Source organism: Syngnathus leptorhynchus, chromosome 19 (assembly GCF_054491065.1).
Source record: "Syngnathus leptorhynchus isolate UIUO chromosome 19, UIUO_Slep, whole genome shotgun sequence".
In the NCBI taxonomy this organism is placed as follows: domain Eukaryota; kingdom Metazoa; phylum Chordata; class Actinopteri; order Syngnathiformes; family Syngnathidae; genus Syngnathus; species Syngnathus leptorhynchus.
Genome location: NC_141213.1, coordinates 1,464,939 through 1,487,847, shown reverse-complemented (window position 1 = coordinate 1,487,847; position 22,909 = coordinate 1,464,939). Strand labels below are relative to the sequence as shown.

Genomic DNA, 22,909 nt, shown 5'->3' with positions numbered 1-22,909 from the left:
CCGTAGGACACTGTGGTTTACGGTGTTGCAGTGAACGCACCGCTCGTAACCAAGGCAATGACGCTCGTTTTGGTTCTCTTGCAAACGCCTAGCTTCACTGCTAGCCTGGCCAATCGGACAGATTATCGTCCAACAGCCAAGTAACTCATTTAGGACAACCTGTGTTTGCGTATTTGCTCAAACGACATTACCGTGAGCGTTACCAACGCACGGTATCGCTCGTGCAGGTTTTTTTTTTCCCTCCCTCTTCCAAATCTGTTTTAAATTAGCTACACATCATCCTCTTCCGTGCCATTTTGAGCTTCAAGCTAGCCGCATAAGCACCACAGCCAACATGGTAAGTCCCTTTTTTTATATCATTTGAAGATTACAGTTAGCGCTTGTAGCCATTTCGTAAAAGTCGTTGCCTTCAGCGTCTCATGTTGATGTCGTCTCGACGGAGGGCCTGTTGCTGGACGACTGCTTGTCTTCAATTTCATTCTGTTAGCTGTGTTAGCGTTGATTTTCGCCTTCTGCGATTTGCTTTAATTCAACAATAATGAATCAACGTCCACAAAAATCATAGAAATCAATAATTTTCCCCTTACATATACTGTGGGGAGGAAAACTCGAGTTTGCATGCTGTTCCTCCCTCATTCCCTAAAAACAATGATTCAATTCGTTGCAAATTCTTGCAATGAAACTCAAATGAATTATAACCCAAATCAACGGGTTGCTCCTCTTTTCCCTCCCTCACATAGACTGAATTTGGGTGTAATGAGTATCATCACAACGAGGTGATCAACTACATGCGATTCGCTCGATCCAAACGCTTGTTGAGGCTCAAGACGGTGGATTCCTGCTTTGAAGAACTCAAAGACAGCAGGTGAGTGCCACTCTTTGTTTTTCCTCACACTTTCTTCCATAGACTAGTTCAGTTTTTCAATATTCCGTGCATGTATCACACAAACAAAAAAAAAGTTCAACTTAGCTGTGAGTCTTTGACATGCCAGTAGAGGGAGCCAGCAGGTATTGTAACACACTGGGAAGATGTAACATGATGTGCCGCGTTTGTGTTTGCGTTCAAAAGGCTGGTGGAGGAGACCTTCACGGTGGACGAGGTGCGCGACATGCTGGACGGGCTGCACGCGGTGGTGCGCGGCGAGGTCGAGATGGAGCTCATCAACACGGCGCACACCAACGTCCTGCTGCTACGCCAGCTCTTCTTCCAGGCCGAAAAGTACTACCTGCGCCTGCAGACGGATATCTCTGAGCTGGAGAACAGGTGAGGAACACTTAAGTGAACTTCATGTCACTTTTCACCTTGTAACCTTTGCTCTAAAAGTGTGCTGCTAGGGTGGATTTGTTGTTTTTGTTCCCAGCCTTTGTGGCTGCAAGTTTCTAAAGCATCATACACGCCCCACCGGTCTACAGCCATCTACGTGCACTTTCGCCGCTTTTTCAAACCACATCTGTGTATCTTTAGTATCAGTGCTCAGCTGCTGTCAACAGGGCTGCGCTGAGAAAAAAAAAAGCTCGTCACCATGGAACAATCTTCAGCTCCATAATAACATTTACTTTGTGATCATGTCTCCCCCGTTGATTGTTGTTCCCTGCCATGTGTTGTGTTCATGCCAAAACGTGTGCCGGACTGACTCCAAGCTCTTTTTGTCTAAAGCCGACTAGTCTGTTCGCCTCCTCTTCTCTACCCAAACAGGGATCTGCTCGAGCAAGTAGCTGAATTTGAGAAGACTGATTTTAAAGTCTCCGATAAGGTGAGTGCGAAGAGCTCACGTCTACTCTCGGCTCGGAACGATCCAGCTTGTCTTTGTTTTGGTTCGTGTCAGGCCAACCAGGACAGCAGCAAGCCCAAGCTGGCGCCACTAAACGAAGGCGGGGTTTCAGAACTTCTGAACAAGGTGGGTGGGGGGGGGAGCGCAACTACTCGGAGAAGAATCCGATTAGAACTCATCATTATTCATAGCTACTTGCGCATTTCAGGAGATCACAAAACTCCAGGAAGAGAACGAGACCCTGAAAGGCAAACTGCGTACTTTAGAATCGCAGGTAGGAAAGCACATTTTTTCAAAGCTCGCCTTCACAGCAAGCCATAAACTTGTCATTTCCTCCAGGCAATGAGTGTGCTGGAAGAAAAGACAAAGGCCCAGAAAGCCGTTCAAGAGCTTCAGAAGGTGCAAAGCAGCCATCAGGTATGGCTCGTTTTGCTTTTGAAGCAGATTTCTGCCCTCCCCTCACGCCCCCCCTGCCTGTTAGTTGATGGCTCACTCCAAGGAGATCAGCGGCCTGATGGAAAGAGTGGCGGCCCTCAACAAGGACTACGAGCGCTCTGTGACCATCAACGCCGCCTCCCAGAAGGACCTGCGGGAGAACCTGGTCTCAGCCAAACACGAACTCCTGCGAGTACAGGAGCAGCTGGCCTTGGCCGAGAAGGTCCGCCCTCGTCGGCGCGTGTGTGTGTGATCGGAGAACGACGCTTTGAGCTCTTTTCATTGAGGCGTGTTGGTGTCCAGGAGCTGGATAAGAAGTTCCAGCAAACAGCGGCTTATCGCAACATGAAGGAGATCCTAACGAAGAAGAACGAGCAGATCAAGGACATTAGGAAACGACTGCAGAAGTATGTGAGCATGAGCGCCGCCCTCCAAAATGCCAAAGTGGGGCGGTGCCCTCCCGAATCCAGTAGAGGGCAGCGTAGCTAAGAAAAGCCTCTTCAATGTGTCTTTCAGATACGAGCCCAACGAATGAGTCGAAGTCCAGCGGGGGAGACGGAAGCAAGAACTCGGCTTCCATCGTGACGCAAGCAGAATAAAGCAGCACTTTAGTGAGAACTCATTTATTCAGACTTAATCAGATTTTTCTTTTTTTTTTTCCTCCCGCTCTTGTCGTTGGCTTCTGGTTCTGGACGTGCCCTTCAGAACTTTCTCCAGTTGGATCTAGTACATGTTTCTTACGAGAGGCCTTCAATGAATTGGACTCTGATTTAAAAAAAAAAAAAAAAGCCCTTGAAAGCCACGACATGGTCTCTTGACCTTCTGTTATCTTGTGTATCGCACAAATGCTTTTCTGTGAACTGAAAGGCCAGACAGTAAACACCAACCGTAGTCAACTTCGCATTGTGTGTGTACCTTTATGGTCATTTTGGTGATATATATATATATATTTATACATATATATACTTTTTTTTTTTTTTTTTGGGGAGTGAAAGCAGTCGTGTGGTGACGAGCGACTGTGCGCAACTGTTCTCGTGTCCACAAAAGGAAGCGCGCAAATCGAGACCAGCGCCTCTTGCGAAAGCCACCCGAGCTCGTCGACGGACGACGTTCCTCGTGCGGTACTCGCGTGTTTCAGTCAGCTTTGCGTGGGAGCGCCTGCGTTGTGCCGCTCTGATGCTCGGTAATGTGACTCGGGTCAGTTGATGTGTTTCCCTTTTACTGGCAAGCCCCACTTTTTGTTTTGTTTTGGTCATATCACATGAATGATTATGAGCGACGTCATCCAAGAACAGCAATTCAGTCTGACCAGGAACAAAGTCTAACTTTGAGGAATATTATTTTCACTTTGCACCTGCCATCTGATAACATGAAGATGGACGGATTCTTCCTAAAATTCGAGCCGTCCGTTAAAGCCCACGTCAGCCTTTTGCCATCCATCATTGGAGTGACAGCGAAGGCAAAAAGTGTCAAATGACGCCCAAGACGTTCCCCACAGCTGTCCCGGCTGCGTCTTCGTCGGCCGTCTCCACTCTTCACCCGCACCTGAAAGTTTTGGATTTCACGCGTCACTCATGCTGAGTGCTCCACCTGTGCACACAAAGCTTTTTTTTTCAAAATTTGATCTGAAACTTCATCTGTGGAAAGAAATTGTTTTGGTTCCGGTCTAATAGGCATAGATCAAAATTCGTGGGTCCGGTTCAAGGGGGGAGGCGGCTTGAAGCGTAAAGGCTCCCCCACCTTGATTGGCATGGACTTGGAACAATCAGCACGTGACCTTGAGCAGTCATAAAAGACGGCCGAGGATGAGTCGCACTCACACAAAACGAGAAGAGCTCGTGCACTCACGCCCCCCCCCCCCCCCCAACAAGGTAAAACATTCGCTGCTTTGTTCATCAGTCCTAAAAATTTGACTGCTTGTTAAAACGGATATGGAGGAGCTCATGAAACTTTTTTTTTTATTATTTGCAGATAACATGGCAGATTTCATCCCTTCGGCGTATATGACAACACCAACTGATGACTTTATTACGGTGAGTATTTAGTCTTTTAGCTTTTGGAGTAAACATGTTTAGTTTGACTTCCCTTTCAAGCTTCCTTTTTTTTAACTCCTTATATTGTGGCTTATATTGACATTTTGGGATTTTTGTTTTTAGCTAAACTTTTGCTTCAACTGTATTTAGGGGAAAAAAATTAATCATGTGTTTGTAGAAATACAATATAACTGGCTTGCTTCAACATGTATTGGAATGAAAATAAAATTGGTCGTATGTGAGATGATGCTCCCAATATTAACTGAACAAGTCGCTAATTGATATAAATAACAACAACAAAAAAAGATTAAATATCCACACATGCACTCTTGGAACCCCAAAGTCAGAATTTTGTGTTAGTTAAGATAACCAAGTTAACCATGCCCCCCCCCCCCCCCCCAGGAATTGACAATACCGAATTCAAATCTGAAATCAAGAATAACACAGCAAGGTAGTTTCAAGTTAGGCAAACAGTTGATTGTCACTTCCTACCATTGTTATCTACGACCCTCATCTAAACAGCCCCCCCCCTAACGCCCCCCACCCCAAGGATCGTTGAGCACACTCTTTGGATAGCAGGAAGTGGTGCAGCGATGTGGTTTCTCCAGGCAGCTGCACGAGACGCATTCGCTCTGCATGAGCGTTTGATGTCACATCTCCGCATCTTTGCCAGGAGCTCAGAACATACATGACAGGAAACGAAAAGAACAAAAATCTCTCTTGAGGTCAACTCGGCACTAAACAAGCAGAAGTACCTTGAGACAGGATGGCCTTGACAACAAAGCTGCCAGCATGTCACTTCAGACCCCCCACCACTAGATGGCAGTATCAGATTCTTCTAGTCATTTATTATTTTTCCATCAGGGGTTTATTGTTGCTAATGATCTTGCGTTTGTTTCATCAGGAGTCTTTGGATTACTCGGGCGACTACGACACGGGCCCTACCGAGATGAGCGGCATGTGCGACAGGAGCTGGGTCAGGCAGTTCCGAGGCCGGTACGAGCCGCCCCTCTTCTGGACCATCTTTGCGCTGGGCGCCGTGGGCAACCTGATGGTGGTGTGGATCTACAGCACCGCACGCAAACGATTGAAGACCATGACGGACGTGTACCTGCTAAACCTGGCCGTGGCCGACCTCCTCTTCCTTTGTACGCTGCCTTTCTGGGCGGCCGAGGCCGTCAAAGGCTGGCACGTGGGCGGGGTTCTCTGCAAGACGGTGTCGGCCGTCTACAAGATCAACTTCTTCAGCGGCACCTTCCTGCTGACCTGCATCAGCGTGGACCGCTACATCGCCATCGTGCAGGTCACCAAGGCTCAGAATTGGAAGGAGAAGCGGCTCTTGTACAGCAAAGTGACCTGCGTGGCCGTGTGGGTCATCTCGGCTCTTTTCGCCTTGCCCGAATTCCTTTTCGCCCGCGTGAAAACGGACGCCAGCGGGTCGTCCTTCTGCGTGCTGCTCTACTGGAACAACGCATTCAACCGCACCAAGATCCTGGTGCTAGCCCTACAGATCTGCTTTGGCTTCGTCCTGCCACTTCTGGTCATGGTCTTCTGCTACTCGGTCATCATCCGTACGCTTCTGCGGGCCAGGAACTTCGAGAAGCACAAGGCCCTGCGTGTGGTCTTGGCGGTAGTCTTCGCCTTCTTGGCCTCGCAGCTGCCGTACAACGGGCTCCTGATGGTGGAGGCCTCGCAGGCCGCCAACGCCACCATCACCGACTGCGCTGTGGTCAAGCGCTTCGACGTCGCCGGCCAGGTGGCCAAGAGCCTGGCCTACACGCACGCCTGCCTCAACCCCTTCTTGTACGTCTTTGTCGGCGTGCGCTTCAGGCAAGACCTGCTGAAGCTGCTCCGCTCGTGCGTTCCAGGAGCGGCCAAAGGCGGGGTCGCCAAATTTCAAGTGGCCCCTAAGCGCCCGTCCCTCGGCACCGACACTGAAACCACCCCGGCGCTCTCTCTATGAACGGTAGACCTTCTTGTACAAATGTAAATAGCGTTGAGTAAATTTGAATTGTCACTTTTTTTCTAATGTATGCTTTAAAAATGTATTCTTTATTTTCAGATACAAATATAAAAAAAAAAAAACAGAGTCTATTTCTGCTGTGAGAGTGACAATAACCGTTGCAGGTGAGCAAATGTTCAACCAGCTAAAATTAGACTTGTTTGGAATCTGTGACTTTGCACTTGGCTGAAATGCCGTGGCGCAATTTGCACAAATCACGGTCACGTGGGAGTTGGCAAGCTGTCTCATGTGTATGTGGTTGGAGGGGAAAAAAAAAAAAAAACTGGCATGTTGGGCACATGACCTCCAGAGAACCTCGTGTGTTGCGGTCAGCCACAGTCTGCTGCACCTTGTGGCCTTCAGGTGAGAACTCTGCTGCAACTGTCACCATAGAAAGTTGCCAACAATGAAGACAAGGCGCTCTCACCTCCATTAAATTTTAAGTAGATTTTCTTACTTTAGTTTCCTAGATGCCAAATGTTATTTTAATTACTGAAGATTCACAAAAAACCTCCTGAAACGGGAAGTGGCTGTCAACTATTAAAAAAAAAAAAAAAGAGAAACTCCATTCCAAAAAGAGATCATATCCTCTTGCACAACCCATTTGATATATTTGTTCTTTAAAAACGCTAAAATATATGACCTCACAGTCTCACGTCTTATTAACCACTTTGAGACGTTTCGAAAATCTGGAGAATTTTTTTTTCTTACCCATCTCAAAAAGACTTAAATATAAAACAACCATCGCGACATTGGAGCGTTTGCTCGCTCGCGTTATGTCTGCTTTTGGCCACAGGGTGGCGTAGCTTGCACGTAAATATATTTAAAAAAAAAGCCCTTCTTGCACTTTATAGCGGATAGGAGCGCCCCCTATCGACTACCAATGTAGCCGCACAGTATGAACCTCCTTATAACTAGAACGAGAACAATTAGATAAGATGGATAGCGTGCCTTTAAACGAATCCAGTGTGTTGTGGATGCACTCTTTGTTTAATCACCACCGGGGAGTGCAGTGAAAAATGTGAAAGGCTCCCAAAGTAGAGCAGCACCTGTAGTGGGGGGGACACGCCATCCATCTTGCTGCAATTGTGGAAGGAACCTTGTGTGTGTGCACATGTGTGTGTTCAGGTCTTTAAAGTGGTGAGCTAGCATATGTGACCTCTCAGACTTGGTTGGAGTGGGTCCACAGTGGAGCAGAGAAGAATAGCATAAGGGTCAAAAGTAGGCCCCGCATGGAATGAAACGAAAAGTACATTCGGCATTGGAGCGGCCCACAATCTTGCTCATCATTCAGCCGAGAATAAGAGACGCCGCTTCCGTTTGACGTCACTCATCGCCAGCGTGATAAGAGCCAGTGTCGTTAGTCACCGTCCGTGTCGCTGTGACGGCAGAGCATCCATAAACGGCTGACACAATGATTTACACTCACAGGACGGTAGATTAGGTACACCCGCGCCATGTAAAGCCATCACATAGTACTTGGAAAAAGATGATCATCTTCATTTTTTTAAAAGTGATACCATCGGAGAGTTGCTAATGTCATTTTGGAACCATGTTTATTATCTGCTTATTTGTCAACTTGCTACTGAATCACATTAAGAGCTTAGTAATACTACATTATTATTATTAGTATTATTATTATTATTACATAAATATAAATGGTGGTTAGTTCTTCAAATATAAAATGCTGTTGCCATAAAAATCTATTACAATAATTTATAAATACAAATATGTGATAAATACAAATATGTAATATCTTCTTGTATGTTATCATTGTTAAATTATTACAACATCAGGACATGATTGTCTTGAATTTGAGGAGATCTTGTTAATGTTGCTGTCTTTTCTGAGCTGGCTTTTTTCGTGGCTCTCAGGAGGCCTCCGACATCCTCCGAAGTGACCGAAGGTGGTTCTGGAGCAATTTTCAAAATCCAAATTGTTTTCCATCCTGCTGTCTTTGCATCCTTCCCGCATTCGTCAAGGGCTAAACGAAGAAGGCGTGCAGCTGATAAAAGAGAAAGATAGATTATTAATGTCGGATAATAAAGCGATCAGCGGGCGTCGTTGGGCCTCGCCGCCGAGCGTCTCGCGGCCGGCCGTGAGACGAATGCTGCCGAAGAGGCCAAACAAAAGCGGCGCGCTTCACTTTGATGATATGGACCACAAACACAGCAGCTGGATCAAATATTGATGCCTTTTTTTTTTTTTTTTTTGGTTTAACACGGTCCCGGGGGGAGCTCGCATGCTCCCGGGATGCGAGTGTGAGCATTTGTGCACGTGAGTGTGAAACGCCAACATGCTACCAAATTGTTTTATGCAAGTCTGCTAGCTTAATGCTAACACACAATACAAAACGCCATAGACAGGTTAGCGAAACTAGCATAAATATGATTGAAGTCGTTTAAACCCGGTGACCCGTCAGATTCTTGTTTGTGTTTCTCCCTGTTTTAGGAGACGGAGTCTTTTTTTTATGTTTCTTGGTCAGGTTGAAACTGTAAAGTGAATTTTTTTTGCAACATTTGTACATGATCTACAAGTACATGTAGATTTTTTACACCTTTCTATTAAAAAACAAACACTAGCATGAAATGTCAAGAGAGCAAACTTTATTCTTTATCCTCTGTGGAATTCTTGTAATCGTTTATGATCATCAATTTTGAACATAAACATGCCACAGATCAAGTGGTGTCCAAAATGAACACTACTTCTCTCTGGGTTCAAAATGACTTGCAGATTTGAAGGAACAAAACGATGAGATTAGCAAAGTAGTGGATGATGTGAGTGTCTCTATTCACAGCGGGTCAATTTGACCCGCAGCATCACGGGTTGTTTATATTTTGGAGCCAAAACCCCAAATTGCAATTTTGTCCCAGTTTGGCGACACGAGGCCTCCTCGCACATGGCCGCCATGTAATACGATTTTGTGAAGTTTGAAGTGGCTTTGCATAAATGTGACCCACATTGAGACAAAAAGAAGAAAAAAAAAAATCTGAATATTGATAAGTGCCTTGAGTGCTTTTTGTCTGTTGAACTTACAAGAGCAAGACGCTCCGATCGGAGGAGCCGAGGGAGGATTTATCGCTCTGCCTTCTGATAGACGGCGGCCGTAATGACTTTGGCGGCAAAGGAGGAGTCGAAGCGAGGAGGACGGCGAGGGGCCGCGGGCAGCAGATAGTCTGGGAAAGGTCTGGCGGAATGGGCGCCGTCGCCGCCGCTGGAACCCATTAGATAATCGTATTCATGCCACACAAGGCTGCAAAGGCGCGGCTTGTTTCACGATTCCCTTTTAATCCCGCCTGATAAGGAAGGAGGCCGCGGCGCCGCAGCGCGGGGGCCTTTTCATGATGCCGCCGTCATTTGGAGCCGGCGTGAAAAGTGCGCCCGCCGGCCGTCACTGCGCCCGCAATTTGCCTCAATTGCCCAAGTTGAGCACTTGATTATTTCCCAGGGATGCATAAGAAGCCCCCCAAATTTCCTTTTGGGGGGGGGGGGCGACTGACTGGCTAATGAGGCCTAGCAAAGAAGAAAAAAAAAAAAAAAGCTAAGCTAAAGGTGCTACATGGACAAAAGTAAGGAACAAGAAAACAAAATGCGGAAAGTCCCGACCCCAAAATCCCGCTTGGCCGCTCGAAAACCACTTTGAAGTTGACGAGCTCGCACGATGTCAACGAGTTTGCACCATGTCCGTCAAGTGTATCAGATGGTCATGAAACTTGCACAATAAGCAGAAAATATTGTGTGATTTATTTTTAATTTTTTTCCAAACAGAAGCTGGACGCTGCAGCCTTCCTTCGCTCAGTCGGAAGATTCGAAATAAAAATAAATATAGAACATTTTCCGATACATTTATTGTGATTGCCAAACTTGGGATCCACATTTCTTTTCTTCTGTGTGTGTGTGTGTTTGCAGCGACCACTCCTTAATTGGGGTAAGATGGTGAGCTCAAAGGTGGGGAGGGGGGGGAAGGCGTGACGGGACCCCTCGAACCTTTTTTTCTTTCTTTCCTTTTCTTTTTTCCCTTCTCTTTTTCCTCGTCAATGGCTTTGGCGAGCGCAGAGGTGCTTTTGATGTGTGCTTTGGCTCGCCGGGTCCGACTTTGGAATGTGAGCAAGAGCGAACGTGGGGTGAGTTGCCTGCGGGCACAATCGCAATCCCCGAGATCCTGGCCCCTCTTTGATGGAATACTTTGGGGAACCCCACTCCTCTTGCCCCAATGCGCGCCCCCCCAACACGCACACGCGAGCTCCTAACAAGGACCTGACGTGATGGGAATGAGGCCCAGATGAGCGGCGGCTAACAGCGCTATTACGCCACACCCTCGCTGTCGTCATGGCAACCCTTCTGTGGATGTGGGCGGACCGGCGACGTCATCCTTAACGAAGACATCCTGATGAATTCCCAAAAAGTTCAACGGCATGACTGTAATAAGTTTATTGATGGCAACCGCCATCGTTTATTGTGACACCGGCCGCCGATTGAATGATCGATTGATTGCAAATTAAGGATCTTTCCATATTTTCTCCGGCCTTATATTCTTTTACAATTTTAAAAATAAAGACTTTGCCAACAAGTAAATGCCAAAACAAATGGCTCCATCGGGCTGTGTTCACATCCTCAACGACGCAGACCACCCTTTCAGGAATACATCGGCTTTTGCATAATGACCAACACTCGGTCTTGCATTTTTGCAAATAGAGTAAAATAAGGAAAATTGATCATTCCCCCAAAAAAAAGTATTTTTTAAGGGCTTACTTGATGTCAAAAAGTTTAAGAAGTATTGCCTCGGAGCACATGCGTGTCATGTAATCTTGCACAACGTCGATTTATAAAAATGTGCACACTTCAGTGTAAAAAAAAAAAAAAAAGTTGCGCCAAGTAAGTGGATGCAGAAGGCGGTGGGAAAACGGGAAGGGGGTACGAAAAAAAAGGGGAGGAGGAGGATGGCTGTGTGGAGTTGAAGGAGGGAGGAGTCATGCGGGGGGGGGGGAACGAGCAGCTGGAGTTCCACACTTCGTCCTCTCTTCTGGAAAAAAAAGGCGCACTCAACGCAACAGCACCAGAGTAACGCGCCGCACACATTCTCCTTTCTCTTTTTAGGGGGGGGGGGGGGGGTGTCCGCACACTTTTAGTGGCGGGCTGTACTGGACGTTTATTTGTCCGACGGCCTTTGAAGGCAGCAAAGACGCCCAAAGAAGAAGAAGCCACGAAAGGAGTAGAAGAAGAAGGAGGAGAAGAAGAAAAAGAACAAGGAGGAGAAGAGGAGGAGGACCAACTCTGGTCGCGCTGTTTGGAAGTTGCAGCGTGGAAAAGGGAGAAGAAAAACAAGGAGGAGGAGAAGAAGAATTCCTCCTAAGGCGCATCTGCTCCCGACGTGACAGAGAGGAACTTTGCAAAAAAGGCCCAGAAAGACAACCGCAAGTAAGTCTTGCTGATTCCACGCGCATTTTACGCACTCAACAAACTCAGGAACCTCGCTAAAGTTCCTCTCAAAGTTGACTTGCGGGCAAACTTTGTGCGCGCTTTCGGTGCAAACTTTGGCAGAACCACTTTGAATTCTCATGTTGTGTGTCACAAAAGGCGAGCAAATGGGTTGGAGCTGCAACAACTTTTTGGACGCCAAAAACGCGCGCGCGCTTGTGCGTGCATGAGTGAGTGTGTGTGTGTAGGGGGCATGTGTGATCATATTTCACTGTGTGTGTGTGTGTGTGTGTGTGTGTCTGTGACTTGTTGAAACCGTTAACAAGAAATTGCACACACACGCGCAATGAATTTCATACATTTATGATAAGCGTTAGTCGTAGTTGCATTAGTTTATTTTGTGTGTGTGTGTGCGCGCGCACGCACACGTTTATGTTTGTAGCATTTAAGACTCACACATCAAGATTTACTCCATAACGGTTCTGCTTATAATGCTTATTAATATGAGTTGAAGTTTGTTGCATTTTTTTTTTGTGTTGTGCTTTTTGCGCTTCATGTTGAAACGATTAACCAGAACAGATGCGCGCGCGCGCGCACACATAATGCATCATATACTTTTCATCGTCATTATGAATTTGCCGCTATTATTAGTATTGAGATTAAAATTGTCTGTGGAATGTTACATATTTGAAACTTTTTAAACAAGCCCTGTGTGTGTGTGTCTTGTTTATCCAATTGTATCTCACGTTATTAATAATATTTTTGGAAATATGAATTTTATTATTGTTATTAGTGGCAGTTAAAACAGTTGAGACACACGTGCATCTTTGCTTTAATTTTCTGTGTGTGTGAAAACATGAGCCAGAGGTCAAACACACATTCTGCACGTGTCACACAATTTTTTTATAGAGGACAATATTCAGATGACTCTAAAGTGTACTCCATTTGATTATGACTTTCATACACAGAATAAATATGAAATTGACACTTACCAAATTGAATGTCATGTCTTTTACGTTACATATCGTCACATAGAAAAGGAGAAATTAAAGACTTTTACATTATGTTTTAAGGCCATCTCAAAAAATCCGTGTTAGTCTGTTTTTTTTCTGCATTCTTGTAAAAAAAAAAAAAAAAAAATTCAATCTTCCCAGTCCCAAAGCCATAAATGTGAAATCCCCTTATTGCATGACTCACGCGTGTGTTTATGCACTAGAGGGCAAGTTTATGTTCATTTTCTTAAGCGGGGGGGGGGGGGTTATGGCCACATGAAAAGCATCCACATGTGGAGATATTTTGTTTGAAAGTCGCAGCCAGCTGCTCCACATTTGATGTGCTCGCTGGCTTATCGGGTTTCCTCGTGCCAGAGTCATCGGCACCACGCCGCACTCGTCTTTTTCACACCTGGACCATTGGCAAAAAAACAACAACGATGTTTTGATACTAAACCTGATTGAATTGTCTCCAGTCTAAAAATTAAGCCGTTAAAATAAAAAATCAATCTTGAAATGACGAGATGAGCGTCATTTGCAATCTGATTTTTATATGCAGTTGCAAATTGTTTTTATCTTCTTTATGTTTTGGGATGACTCCTGATGACTCCTTTTAAAGTTTAGACAATATTTTGAGAGTGGCAACAAATATTAGATGACATTGTGTTATCAATATATAATATTTGCAATAGTTTTTTCAAATGTGTGTTCTTTTCTTGATTAATATATACATATATATTTATTATTTTAAAACATGTGGAGCAGTTAACATTTCCTGTGTAAAAAAAAAAAAAAAAGGCAATCTAGATGCCTAAAAATAATCGGATAAAATTTGTGCCACGGGGCCAAAAATAAAGATAAAAAAAATCTTGATGGCAATGTAAATTTTCTTGTTCAGTTCTGTATTTGTAAGTCATAAAAACATGAAGCCTAACCAAACCACGTAATTCCCAAGAAAAATGTTTGAGCCAGTTTTATTTCAGGGCAAGCAGGAGTCAAGGTGACTGTTGCGGAACAGACACACCCTCCCCAAAAATTCATCTCACACTTAGGACGCTGATAAATGTGCCGCCGTTCAAGATGCGAAGCTTCTTTTTTTATTTCCAACGCCGACATCATACCAATAATGCCGATAGCGTTTATCTCAACTTGAAAAGTCCAAATTATGCAGAGTTTGTGCTCGCTCTCTCCCAACACTGCCCCCCCCTCGTGCCCCGCTGCCCCCGTAGAATGGAGCCTGTCATGTTAATGCGATGAGGTGACATTCTATTAGCTTCTTGAGCTATGGCCTCTCCTTTTGCACACACACGCACACACACACACCCGAGTAGCGCGAGTGCATATCAGGCGAGAGGCGCTAATGAGCCCTGTTGTGTTGCTAATGCGTGCGTTGTGAGAAGGAAGTTGACTTTCCTTTCCGAGATAATTGTGCGCTTGTCGTGGCTTGTTTGTTTGTCGCAACAACCCACGGCGCCTCCAGTTGCTCTTCATCGGCATTTTATGTTTTCAACCCTACAGTAGCATAAAAATCATTTCAACTCGCTGTCATGATTTTTTATTTTTTTTTTTTGGTGTGTGCTTAAACTGCGGGTGGCTCTCCTTGCCCCAGTGTGAGGGCATCCCGGCCAAGTTGGGCCACCGCTTGGTCACCCAGACTTCCTCTTGCTTTGAGGATTTAAAGTCGCAAAAGTAGGCGTTAGCGTGCGAGCGGGCTAAGGAAAGGCGGACGCGGGAGGGTTCCTCCTCGTCGGCCCGCTAATCCCCCAGCCGACCGTCCCTTCAGGGCATGCCTCAGATCTACCTCCGTGCGGACCGACCCAGCTCCGACGGCCCATTTAATATGCTATGTGTCTCCCCCCTCTGCAACCTCCAACCATCATTGTCCCAGAGCGGGACCCGAGCCCCCCCACCCCACCCCCCCTCGGCTTCAAGGAGCCGCTAAAGGCACCTTTCAAGCCAAGCGATGTCTTTGGATAAGGTGCACGCACGGAGGAGGAGGACGAAGGTCCGCCGTCATTTCAGATATATCGGCGAGCATATTTAGTGGCTCTGTGACCCTTGCGACCTTTTGCTGAAGAAGACACGAAGGCCGGCCTGGTTTCTAAATAGAAAAAAAAAACAGATCAAGTCCTCACAGAGTGCACCATAAAGTTCAACACAACTGATTCTTCCTGGGACAAAAACGGCTCCAAAGTGTTTTTATCCGAGGCCCGACTTCTTTTCAGTGTGGTCTTTCATTTTGGAGCCTCGCAGCATCTTTAAGTGGACGTGGACGAGGGGCCCATTGTCCAGGATGTCGCGGGGTTAATACCTGAAAGGACCCCCCCCCCCACTTTTTCCTTGCTGTTCATTTCCGCACAGACTGGAGAGCGTTCTTCTTGCTCCCGTATCTTGTGAAGAATGCTGACGCGGGCGAGCGAGCGGCTTCAACGGTGCCTCGTCGTCCTCAACTCAGAGAAACAAAAAAAAAAAAACTCAACTACCGGAGCAAACTTCTGCCCCCGGCTCCCTGCGCACCCCTTTTGACAGTGCTGCATTTGAAGACTAATCGTTTTTTCTCATGCAAAGCATGCTGGTTTAAGGGGGGGGGGGCTTGGGGAAGGGGGTGTGTTTTAACAATACTCCACGGGGAGCGAGGAACACGGTTTTTGGGATGCTGGGGAAGGGGGTGCAAGGGGAGGATACCTCGCTCCTTTGCTCTGCAGACAAAGCCCGGTTCCTTTCAGGGTTGCGGGAGGGGGGGGGGCTTGAGGTGGGCTAGGAAAAAGGGGGGCGCCAAGTTCCTTGAAAGAGAGGGAGACATTTTTAATAACAGTTTGTCATCACGCCGCCTGAACTTTACGGCAAAGTTGTGTGGGCGGCCTCGCGCTGACAGGCAAAAATGTACGAAGAAGAGGAAAACATGTGTACGTACGTGGGGGGACGGGGGGGGGGCGCCGGCAAAAACGGCTCCCACTCGTCCGACCAGTTTGCTTTTAATACAATCGTATGTCAGGATGCAGCTTTGTGGGAAGTAGATCTTATTCATGAAGAAAGCCAAAGAATTCATTCTATTCCCACTCTCACTTTCTGTTCAAAGCTTCCGTGGCCACCACCCAGGCGTCCATTTGTCAAAGGTGGCTGACCCCGCCCCCCCTCCAAGCCTGGAGCCACCTGATTCCTCCTCAACTTTTGCCCCACGTGTGAGCCCAGTCATTGTCTGGACCCGGGCAGGACATTAGTCACCGCGGCCTCTGGGAGTCCAGACTTGGACCCTGAGGAGGCGGGTTGTGGTCAGGGGTGGGGGGGGGGTGGGAGTGCGTGGGTGCGCAATCTCGAGTAATGTACCTTGTGGGTCAAACTGACCCATTTTTTTCCCCTCACAAAGTAAAAATGCAGGAAATATGTGAAGTGAGCGTGTGTGTGTGAGAATGAGCACGAAGGGAGGTGTGGCGGCGGTGGGGGGGGGGGGGGGGTAGTGAGTCGAGTGGAGTGGAGTGTGTAGCTGCACCTCGGGGCTCAGCGGTGTGTAAGCCCCTCACTAGCACCCCCCCAAAGCTGCTTTCACAAAGAGATTTACATGACAGCTCTCCGCTGTCTTGGGCTGCCCTGCATGATAAGTGCACCGCTCTCCGTGTGTGTGTGTCTTCACAAAAATTGACCTTTCTTGTGTTTTTTTTTTTTTTCCCCTCTTCTCTTGCGTGTGTGTGTGAAGCCACGGCGCACGTTGACAAGGCATCCCGTTAGCTTTTAGAATTATTTATAAAGCTTTTGTGTGTGTGGCGCCTCTAAGTCTCTGTCTCCTCCCATTACTGAATATGACTCTACCTGTGCATCATTTTTTTTTGCACCCTTTGAACCCCAATCTGTATTGGGTCATGGTTATTGGCTATTGGAAATGAACCTTGAGTTAAGGGTGCACCAAAATTGTTTGGATGTTGAAGGTTAAAAGTTTAGGAAAGACCGTAAGCATTTTTGTTATGGCGGCTTGACGCAGTTCTTTGCGCTTACGTCGCCACCTGTTGCTTCGGGGTGCACACGCCAGCCTCAAAATGACTTTTTAATGCGAAACCAGAAAAAAAGTCTGTGCCGACTCGCCGCATATGGCGTGCGTTACCGGCTAATCTGCCGTGTCTTCCCCCCACCCGCACGCACCCGGCCGGCCAGGTTTGCGCCTTTGCCGGGTTTATGTTAATGTTGCTTTATTGAAACAAGCTGCCATGTGATTAGAGAATCGCTACAACACCGCTGTCATCCCTCTGGCGTTTGTGCGGGTGAGGGGCAATCAATGCAAACCAGCTAACGTGGGCTAATAAGCCATTAGCGCTGCGGCCGCTGCCATTTCCATACCAGGACCCGCAGGACTTTGCCGCCTTGCGTCCGGGAGCGACGGCTGATCGATGAGGCCGATGTCTTCGCCGCGCTATCGAGAGGGCCGAGCTTATTGTCCTGCGCTCAACTTCCAGTTAAGGCGCAAAGCCCCCCCGCACGTCTTCATTAAGACGCTCTCATCCTGACGTCAGCCTACGTTTGGCCGACGTGCCGCAGGCAAGACAGAACTGGAAAAAAATGCGGGTGTTGCAACACCCGCAGCTCCCCCGGTACTGCTTCGACTTTCCCATCAGTGTGCATGCGTGTACGCTCGGGTGAGGTGCAGCAAATCCTCTGAGACCCCTAGTGTGTGTGTGGGGGGGGGGCGTGTGTGTGTGTGTGTGTGTGTGTGTGTGTGTGTGTGTGTGTGTGTGCGCACCCTCTGCAAGTCAGGATGGAATCGAAGCGAGGCGCCGGCGCGTAAAGCAAAGGAAACGAGACGTCTCCAAAGTCGGCGGGACTTCATCACGACATCCGCGCTCGGCTTTTGATGTGCGCGCACCTCCACCGCTGTCGCTTCCGAGTCGCGCACACGCACACACAAATCTTAAGTCAACTTCCGCCAAGTAAGTCACGTAAGTGAAGGAGTAACTTAAGGTATATTGGAGTTTGGGTCACACTTCAAGAGAAGGCATCACGTTGAGCAGGCGCCGTGATGTCACGGCAGGAATCCGGCCGCCGTCTTCCAAAAGATAAAGTCAACGTGCGGCCGCGGCAAAGTCATCGCTCTCGGCACGCTCGGAATGCGTAACCCGCCGTTTACCCCCTGGAAGGTTTCCCATCCGTGCAGGAAGTGCAACATTAAAGACCCTCCTCCCTCGCCATCCATCCCCCCCTCCCTTTCCCGCCGCATTCCTCCCGTGGCGCATCTCAGGCTGGGCCTCATCGTGCATTCTTTTACATCCCGACGTCTCGCCTCCTCAGCCGTCCGTGTGCGTTTGGGCGGGACTTCATCTCGCCGCCGCCTGACTTGGACTCGAAGACTTCATCGGCTCCAATTTGCAAGCCGTTAATGGCCTTGAAATGGCGTCGCCCGGGACTAGCGCGGGACATAATCAGAGCCAATAAAAAACGGCCACTGGGGCATCCGGCCCAGTCTTCAAGTAAACATTATGACTGGGGGGAGGGGGGGGGTGAATCGAGGAGGCGCTTGGGAAGAGCTCATTTCTCACTTAGCCTTCCTGATGGGCTCAGCTAATAGACCCTGGCCTGATTGTCTGCCGCCGTGATTATTGCGTATTATCCCCTCCCCGGCACTTGTTGTCGGGCCCGCGGCCTCGGAGACCCTCGCGCCACGTCGCCATTAATCACGTCGTCACGGCGACGGTAACCAAAAAGATGCTGAAAGAATAATTAGAAGGCACGATCAACTGACGGAGTCACTGAAAGTAACAAAGAAATACATTTCGTATCAGAAGGAGATTTAAAGAGGCAAATTAAGGGCTCAAGCAAGTCAAAGTTGAGCCAAGCAAAAACTTTCCCAAGGACCTTCCTTGTGTCTTAATCTGAATTTTGTACCACCGCAGCGCTGAATAAGCATTTCCGCCGCGCGTCAGGAAAGTGTCGCTCGCATCAAAGGCGACCGCTCAAAAATATCGAAATAATACTTTAATACGCTTTGGAGTCGGGGACAACACCAGCGAGGATGCCATTGTGCCGCGCTGGCTTTATTCGGGGCCTTATCTGCCGCGTAGCCGGCGTGGCAAACAGGGAAAAAAAAAAAAAAAAAGAGGCGTTGTGTAAGCATCGCGATTACATCGTGCGGGGTTTGTTGGGCAGGAATGTAAGATGCGCTCGGGTCTCCCGGCGGCATTGTGCCGCAAGTGGAGAGGTCGTCGGCTCACGGGGGTAATCCTATTAGCGCCGCTCCAAGCTACTGTTTGTCCTTGACGCAAAATATAAACAGACGCCGCTCGCAATCGACACGACCGACAAATCAAACAAGGCTGCAAAATTTGCCGCAAACAATGACGAGTCGCTGACCTGAAAGTACGGAAATGGATTTGATTGCGCAACTTAAAGCCCCGAAAAGTCTTCTTGGGAAAATGCGAAACGACTTTTTAGCATTAAATCGTCTTCCATTTCGAAAGTTAATTGGTGATAATTAGCATTTTCTTTTTTAGCAAGACTAAAAAATCCAATTTTACTCTTGATGATATTTCAACTTTTGACCACGTGAGGTGAGCTCGGGAAGGGGCCCTGCCGGCCGGGTCGGCCCAACACCTTATCCAATGCAAACACGTGCACGCCATTCGCTTTCATTGCAAATTGGTATAATCTTGCTGCAGGGCTTAGACACCGCCAGCAGCCCTCCCCTTCCTCACCCCTATAGCCTAAGCACAATCCCCCCCCCCCCCCCCTTCGCCCCTGGAGTGTTTTTAGTTGTTCCAGCTGTGCAGCAGAACCTTCATGTTGTTGGCATAGCTGTGAAATTTGCAAAAACACACCCGGGAAAACATGCGCAGGCATGCAGGGGCACCTACACACACACACACACACACACACACACACATACTCCCCCCCCCTCCCCCTTTTCACTGGCAATCTGTCCCAATCGTCTCCATCGCTTCCCTCCCCTCCGACTTGCGGCGTCGGTGCACTCGTGATAAGACGCAGATAGCAGATCTCGGTGGTCGCTGATGTAATGATGATGAATGCTGCGCCGCCCCCAGTTGCCCCCCCCCTCGCCCCGCCCCGCCCTCCAACAGCCCCTCATCCCCCTCCTTCAAGGGGGACGGCGGGACCCTCGACACTGAACAGTCCCCCTAATGAAATGAACACAAATACAGCAGCTTGTATTTGCCTGGAGGGGGAGGAGAAAGTGCACCCAATCCAAACCAACATCTCACCATGGAAATTGCACACATTCATTCAAAAAAAATTAAAAAATTATACTTTCAATATTATGCCAACGGATTTTCACGCAAAATTCAATTTCCTTCCTAAACTTTTAGAAAAATGACAACTTTATTCTTGTGTACGTCTTTTTTGAACACATTTTTTGTGTTTTTTTGTGTGTGTGCCGGAGGTTTGTTCTGAAATTCAAAAAGCGAAAGTAGAGTTTATTTTTGCTCTTCACTTTGATGTGTTGAATTTGACATTCCGCTTCGTCGCCTTTTGTGCGCCGGGCGGGCGTATAATTTATGTTAAATTGATTTGCCTAATGTGCTTAAAAAATAAGGATGTTTTTTTGGTGTGAATTGCAGCATTTTAAACCTGTTAAATGGCCTCGCTCTCTGCGTGGAGGGATTACGGAGCAAAATGAAGATGCAAAACAAAACATATAAAACAAAAAAAATTGTGCGCAACTGCGTCTGAAGGGCGTGCCACGAAGGTCAGCGGGATTAGGGGTGAAAAGTTCTGGCTTTTAATTGCCGCTCGGTAGCTGCCGGCACACAAAAAGCCGCTCCGACACGCTCCACTGGGCCGGACTTGGGAATGTTTGCCGGCGGAATGCCCCTCGCCGCCCCCTACAAAAGGCAAACTTGACCCCACTATCCGCTTCATCTCCTTGCAGTGGAGCTCACCTGCGGGGGGGGGGGGCACGTTGCAACAGTCAACACATTTTTTTTTTTTTTTTTAAGCGTCACGCTTCTTTCCTTACAAGTGTGAGGAAAATTCAACATGAGGATTAATCATCAGACTGCAGGCGGAGTGGAAAGGCTGCTGGGATCGTGCGGGAATTCTCATGGGACACTTCATTAGGCACACCTGCACAAGCTAGTAAGCGCTCTTTCAAATTTCAAATCTGACCTTTACGGACGGTTTCAAAAGTTTTTCACATTTTTCTCCCACCAAAAAAAAGAAAGACAGTCTTCCTATATTATAGATATTAGAAGAAAATAAATCAATAAACTCTTGACTTAATCCTAAACTTTTTCAGAAAAAATGTTTGGTTGTTTTCTCTCTCCCTTTTTTTTTTTTTTTCCCAAGCCCACAATCTGACATTATTCCAACAAAATGATGTTGTTTTTCAAACTAAACTAGGCCTTCATACGACAAACATAATCACAAAGCCAAAACAATTGCCCTCACTACTAAACAGGGCAAAGCCTGTAATGGATGATGACATGACAGGTTCTCTTACCCCCCCCCAAAAAAAAATACAAGAGCATTCGTTTCAAAACATTCACGTGTGGATCAAAAGGAGGCCCGCAGATAAATCCTGACGTGCTTGTTTGCAGAAGGTTGCTGCTTCTGTGCAATTCCAAAGACATGCAACCACTTGTAATCTATTATTGCACAGCACATCTTTTATTTACTTGCTCTTTTTTTTGTAGTTTCCTGGAACAACAAAACAATGCCTTACTCCTTTTTTCTTTTTTTTTCTTCTTTTTAATAACTATAATTTGGTGGTGGGAAACGTGTGGCCCGCGGGCTGTTTGCCGAGTCAAGGCATCCTGGCAAAATGTATTTAGCTGCTTGACGGCTCTACGTGTCATGTGGGAGCCATTAGACGGCGAGCTTTGTTTAATTCTGTTTTGATTGGCCGGGGAGTAATTGTGTGTGTGTGTGTGTGTATGTTTTCGTTTCTTCTTTGTTTTTTCTTTGGCTAGCTGGCAATCGCTTACAGATGCTGCCTGCTGTTACGGGTCAGGATAGATGACATGCTTGGAAGAAGAAAAAAAAGTAAAACAAACAAAGCGCGCAGTGTTTGTCTGAAGTTTAGCCCTCGCTACTTCCTCCCCCTCCAAAAAAACAAAACACTTCCCACCCCCAAGTCTGCTTGTAATAAAGCAAGCATGTTTACAGAGCGCACGGCAATTAAATGTCTCTGTTGGCTAATTAGACAGTCTCGGCTAAATTTTTCCATGGCGTCTAACAAGCTAGCTTGCTAGTATAGACAAAGCTACATATGAGCTAGTTAGCTAGATTGAGTTCTGTGTTGACCTGTCCTGTACTTAGCGACGTGTCAATGAAGGCTTGCACACTGCTGTCTGGCTAATAATCATAGACCTGCGTGACCTGGATGGTGTTGTGTTTGTAGACGGCCTCAGAGGTGCCGAACTGCCAGACGGCACGCTGCGGCACGGCGCTCGCTTCTAAACCCACAGACGGCATTAGCTTCAACCACCTTTTATTCTTTGAAAGAAAAATTGCCCGGCACCATCATATTCCCAATGGGGCCTTCAAACAATCCTTGTTTTTCCAGGATTGTTTTTGATTTTTTTTTTCATTTTTTTTTCTACTCCTACTCCGGTATATACCCTTAAGGTTTCTCCTCGCTGCCTAACACGAGCATGACTATCTGCACTCGTTTTTACTTTGTTTGTCAGATCCCAGATCTCGTCTTGTTGTGTTTGCGGCTTGTTTTTTCTTGGCAGGAAGTCGTAAGTTTAAGGTGACATACTTCTAAATAAGTTTAGATTATTAGATAGCTAGAAAGGAATGAACCCGAGCGGCTCGTTTTCTGTATTATGGATCTCGACTCTTGTTCTCTGCACCATTGTGGAAGTTCATACTTAGTTTTGGTACAGTTTGAGTTGGAAACTGTAAAGTTTGTATTCAAAGCTACTTGCCTTTGCCTCCCCCTCAGTTGTCCCGTCTCCATGCGGTGCTGAGGAATGAGCATTCGCCATGGAAACCCAGTCCCAGGCCAGTTCTGCAGCTGAGAAGAAGAAGAGGGTGGAGACCATCGTGGCGACCAAGGGCTCGTCGGCGCGCAATGACATCAGCGAGAAGGCGGTGGCCTCCAGCACTACGTCCAACGGTACGACACACGTCAACATCGTCTGATGATCCCAAGACTTTTTGTCCACGTTGTGTACCCGTTCCCCAGTTCACGCTAATTGTAAAAGCTAGCCTTGTTCCTTAGCAGTTAGCCTTCTTGCTACATTCACTGCATCGTGTTTTACCCAAATGTGTCCCGGTCAGTTACTTAACCTAGGTATCATGGGTAGCTACCTA

At 47.3% G+C, this 22,909-nt stretch overlaps 3 protein-coding genes across 4 annotated transcripts in view; all 3 read left to right on the top strand.

Annotated features, from left to right (window-relative positions):
• Positions 1 to 12: 12 nt before the first annotated feature.
• Positions 13 to 3,098, top strand: lztfl1 (leucine zipper transcription factor-like 1). The gene is made up of 10 exons (XM_085939638.1): positions 13 to 337; positions 741 to 865; positions 1,070 to 1,264; positions 1,697 to 1,754; positions 1,827 to 1,898; positions 1,981 to 2,046; positions 2,112 to 2,189; positions 2,254 to 2,430; positions 2,511 to 2,614; positions 2,724 to 3,098. The coding sequence occupies exons 1-10, from the start codon at positions 335 to 337 to the stop codon at positions 2,740 to 2,742; spliced, it is 897 nt and encodes a 298-aa protein (XP_085795764.1). The 5' UTR covers positions 13 to 334; the 3' UTR covers positions 2,743 to 3,098.
• A 914-nt stretch (positions 3,099 to 4,012) lies between these two features.
• LOC147041492 (C-C chemokine receptor type 9-like) lies at positions 4,013 to 6,203 on the top strand. Of its 2 annotated transcripts, none has more exons than XM_085939190.1 (3): positions 4,013 to 4,065; positions 4,174 to 4,240; positions 5,145 to 6,203. In XM_085939190.1, the coding sequence occupies exons 1-3, from the start codon at positions 4,013 to 4,015 to the stop codon at positions 6,201 to 6,203; spliced, it is 1,179 nt and encodes a 392-aa protein (XP_085795316.1). The 2 variants fall into 2 exon arrangements, with proteins under 2 accessions (XP_085795316.1, XP_085795317.1); XM_085939191.1 differs by lacking the exon at positions 4,013 to 4,065 and adding an exon at positions 4,817 to 4,822 and having other exon boundaries at positions 4,184 to 4,240; positions 5,148 to 6,203.
• A 5,086-nt stretch (positions 6,204 to 11,289) lies between these two features.
• The window catches only part of gli3 (GLI family zinc finger 3), a 56,096-nt gene continuing 44,476 nt past the window's right edge, over positions 11,290 to 22,909 (top strand). Inside the window, exons 1-2 of the mRNA XM_085939262.1 lie at positions 11,290 to 11,660; positions 22,539 to 22,712. Of these exons, the coding sequence (XP_085795388.1) occupies positions 22,580 to 22,712 (133 nt within the window). The 5' untranslated portion in view covers positions 11,290 to 11,660; positions 22,539 to 22,579. The remainder of the gene's footprint in view (positions 11,661 to 22,538; positions 22,713 to 22,909) is intronic.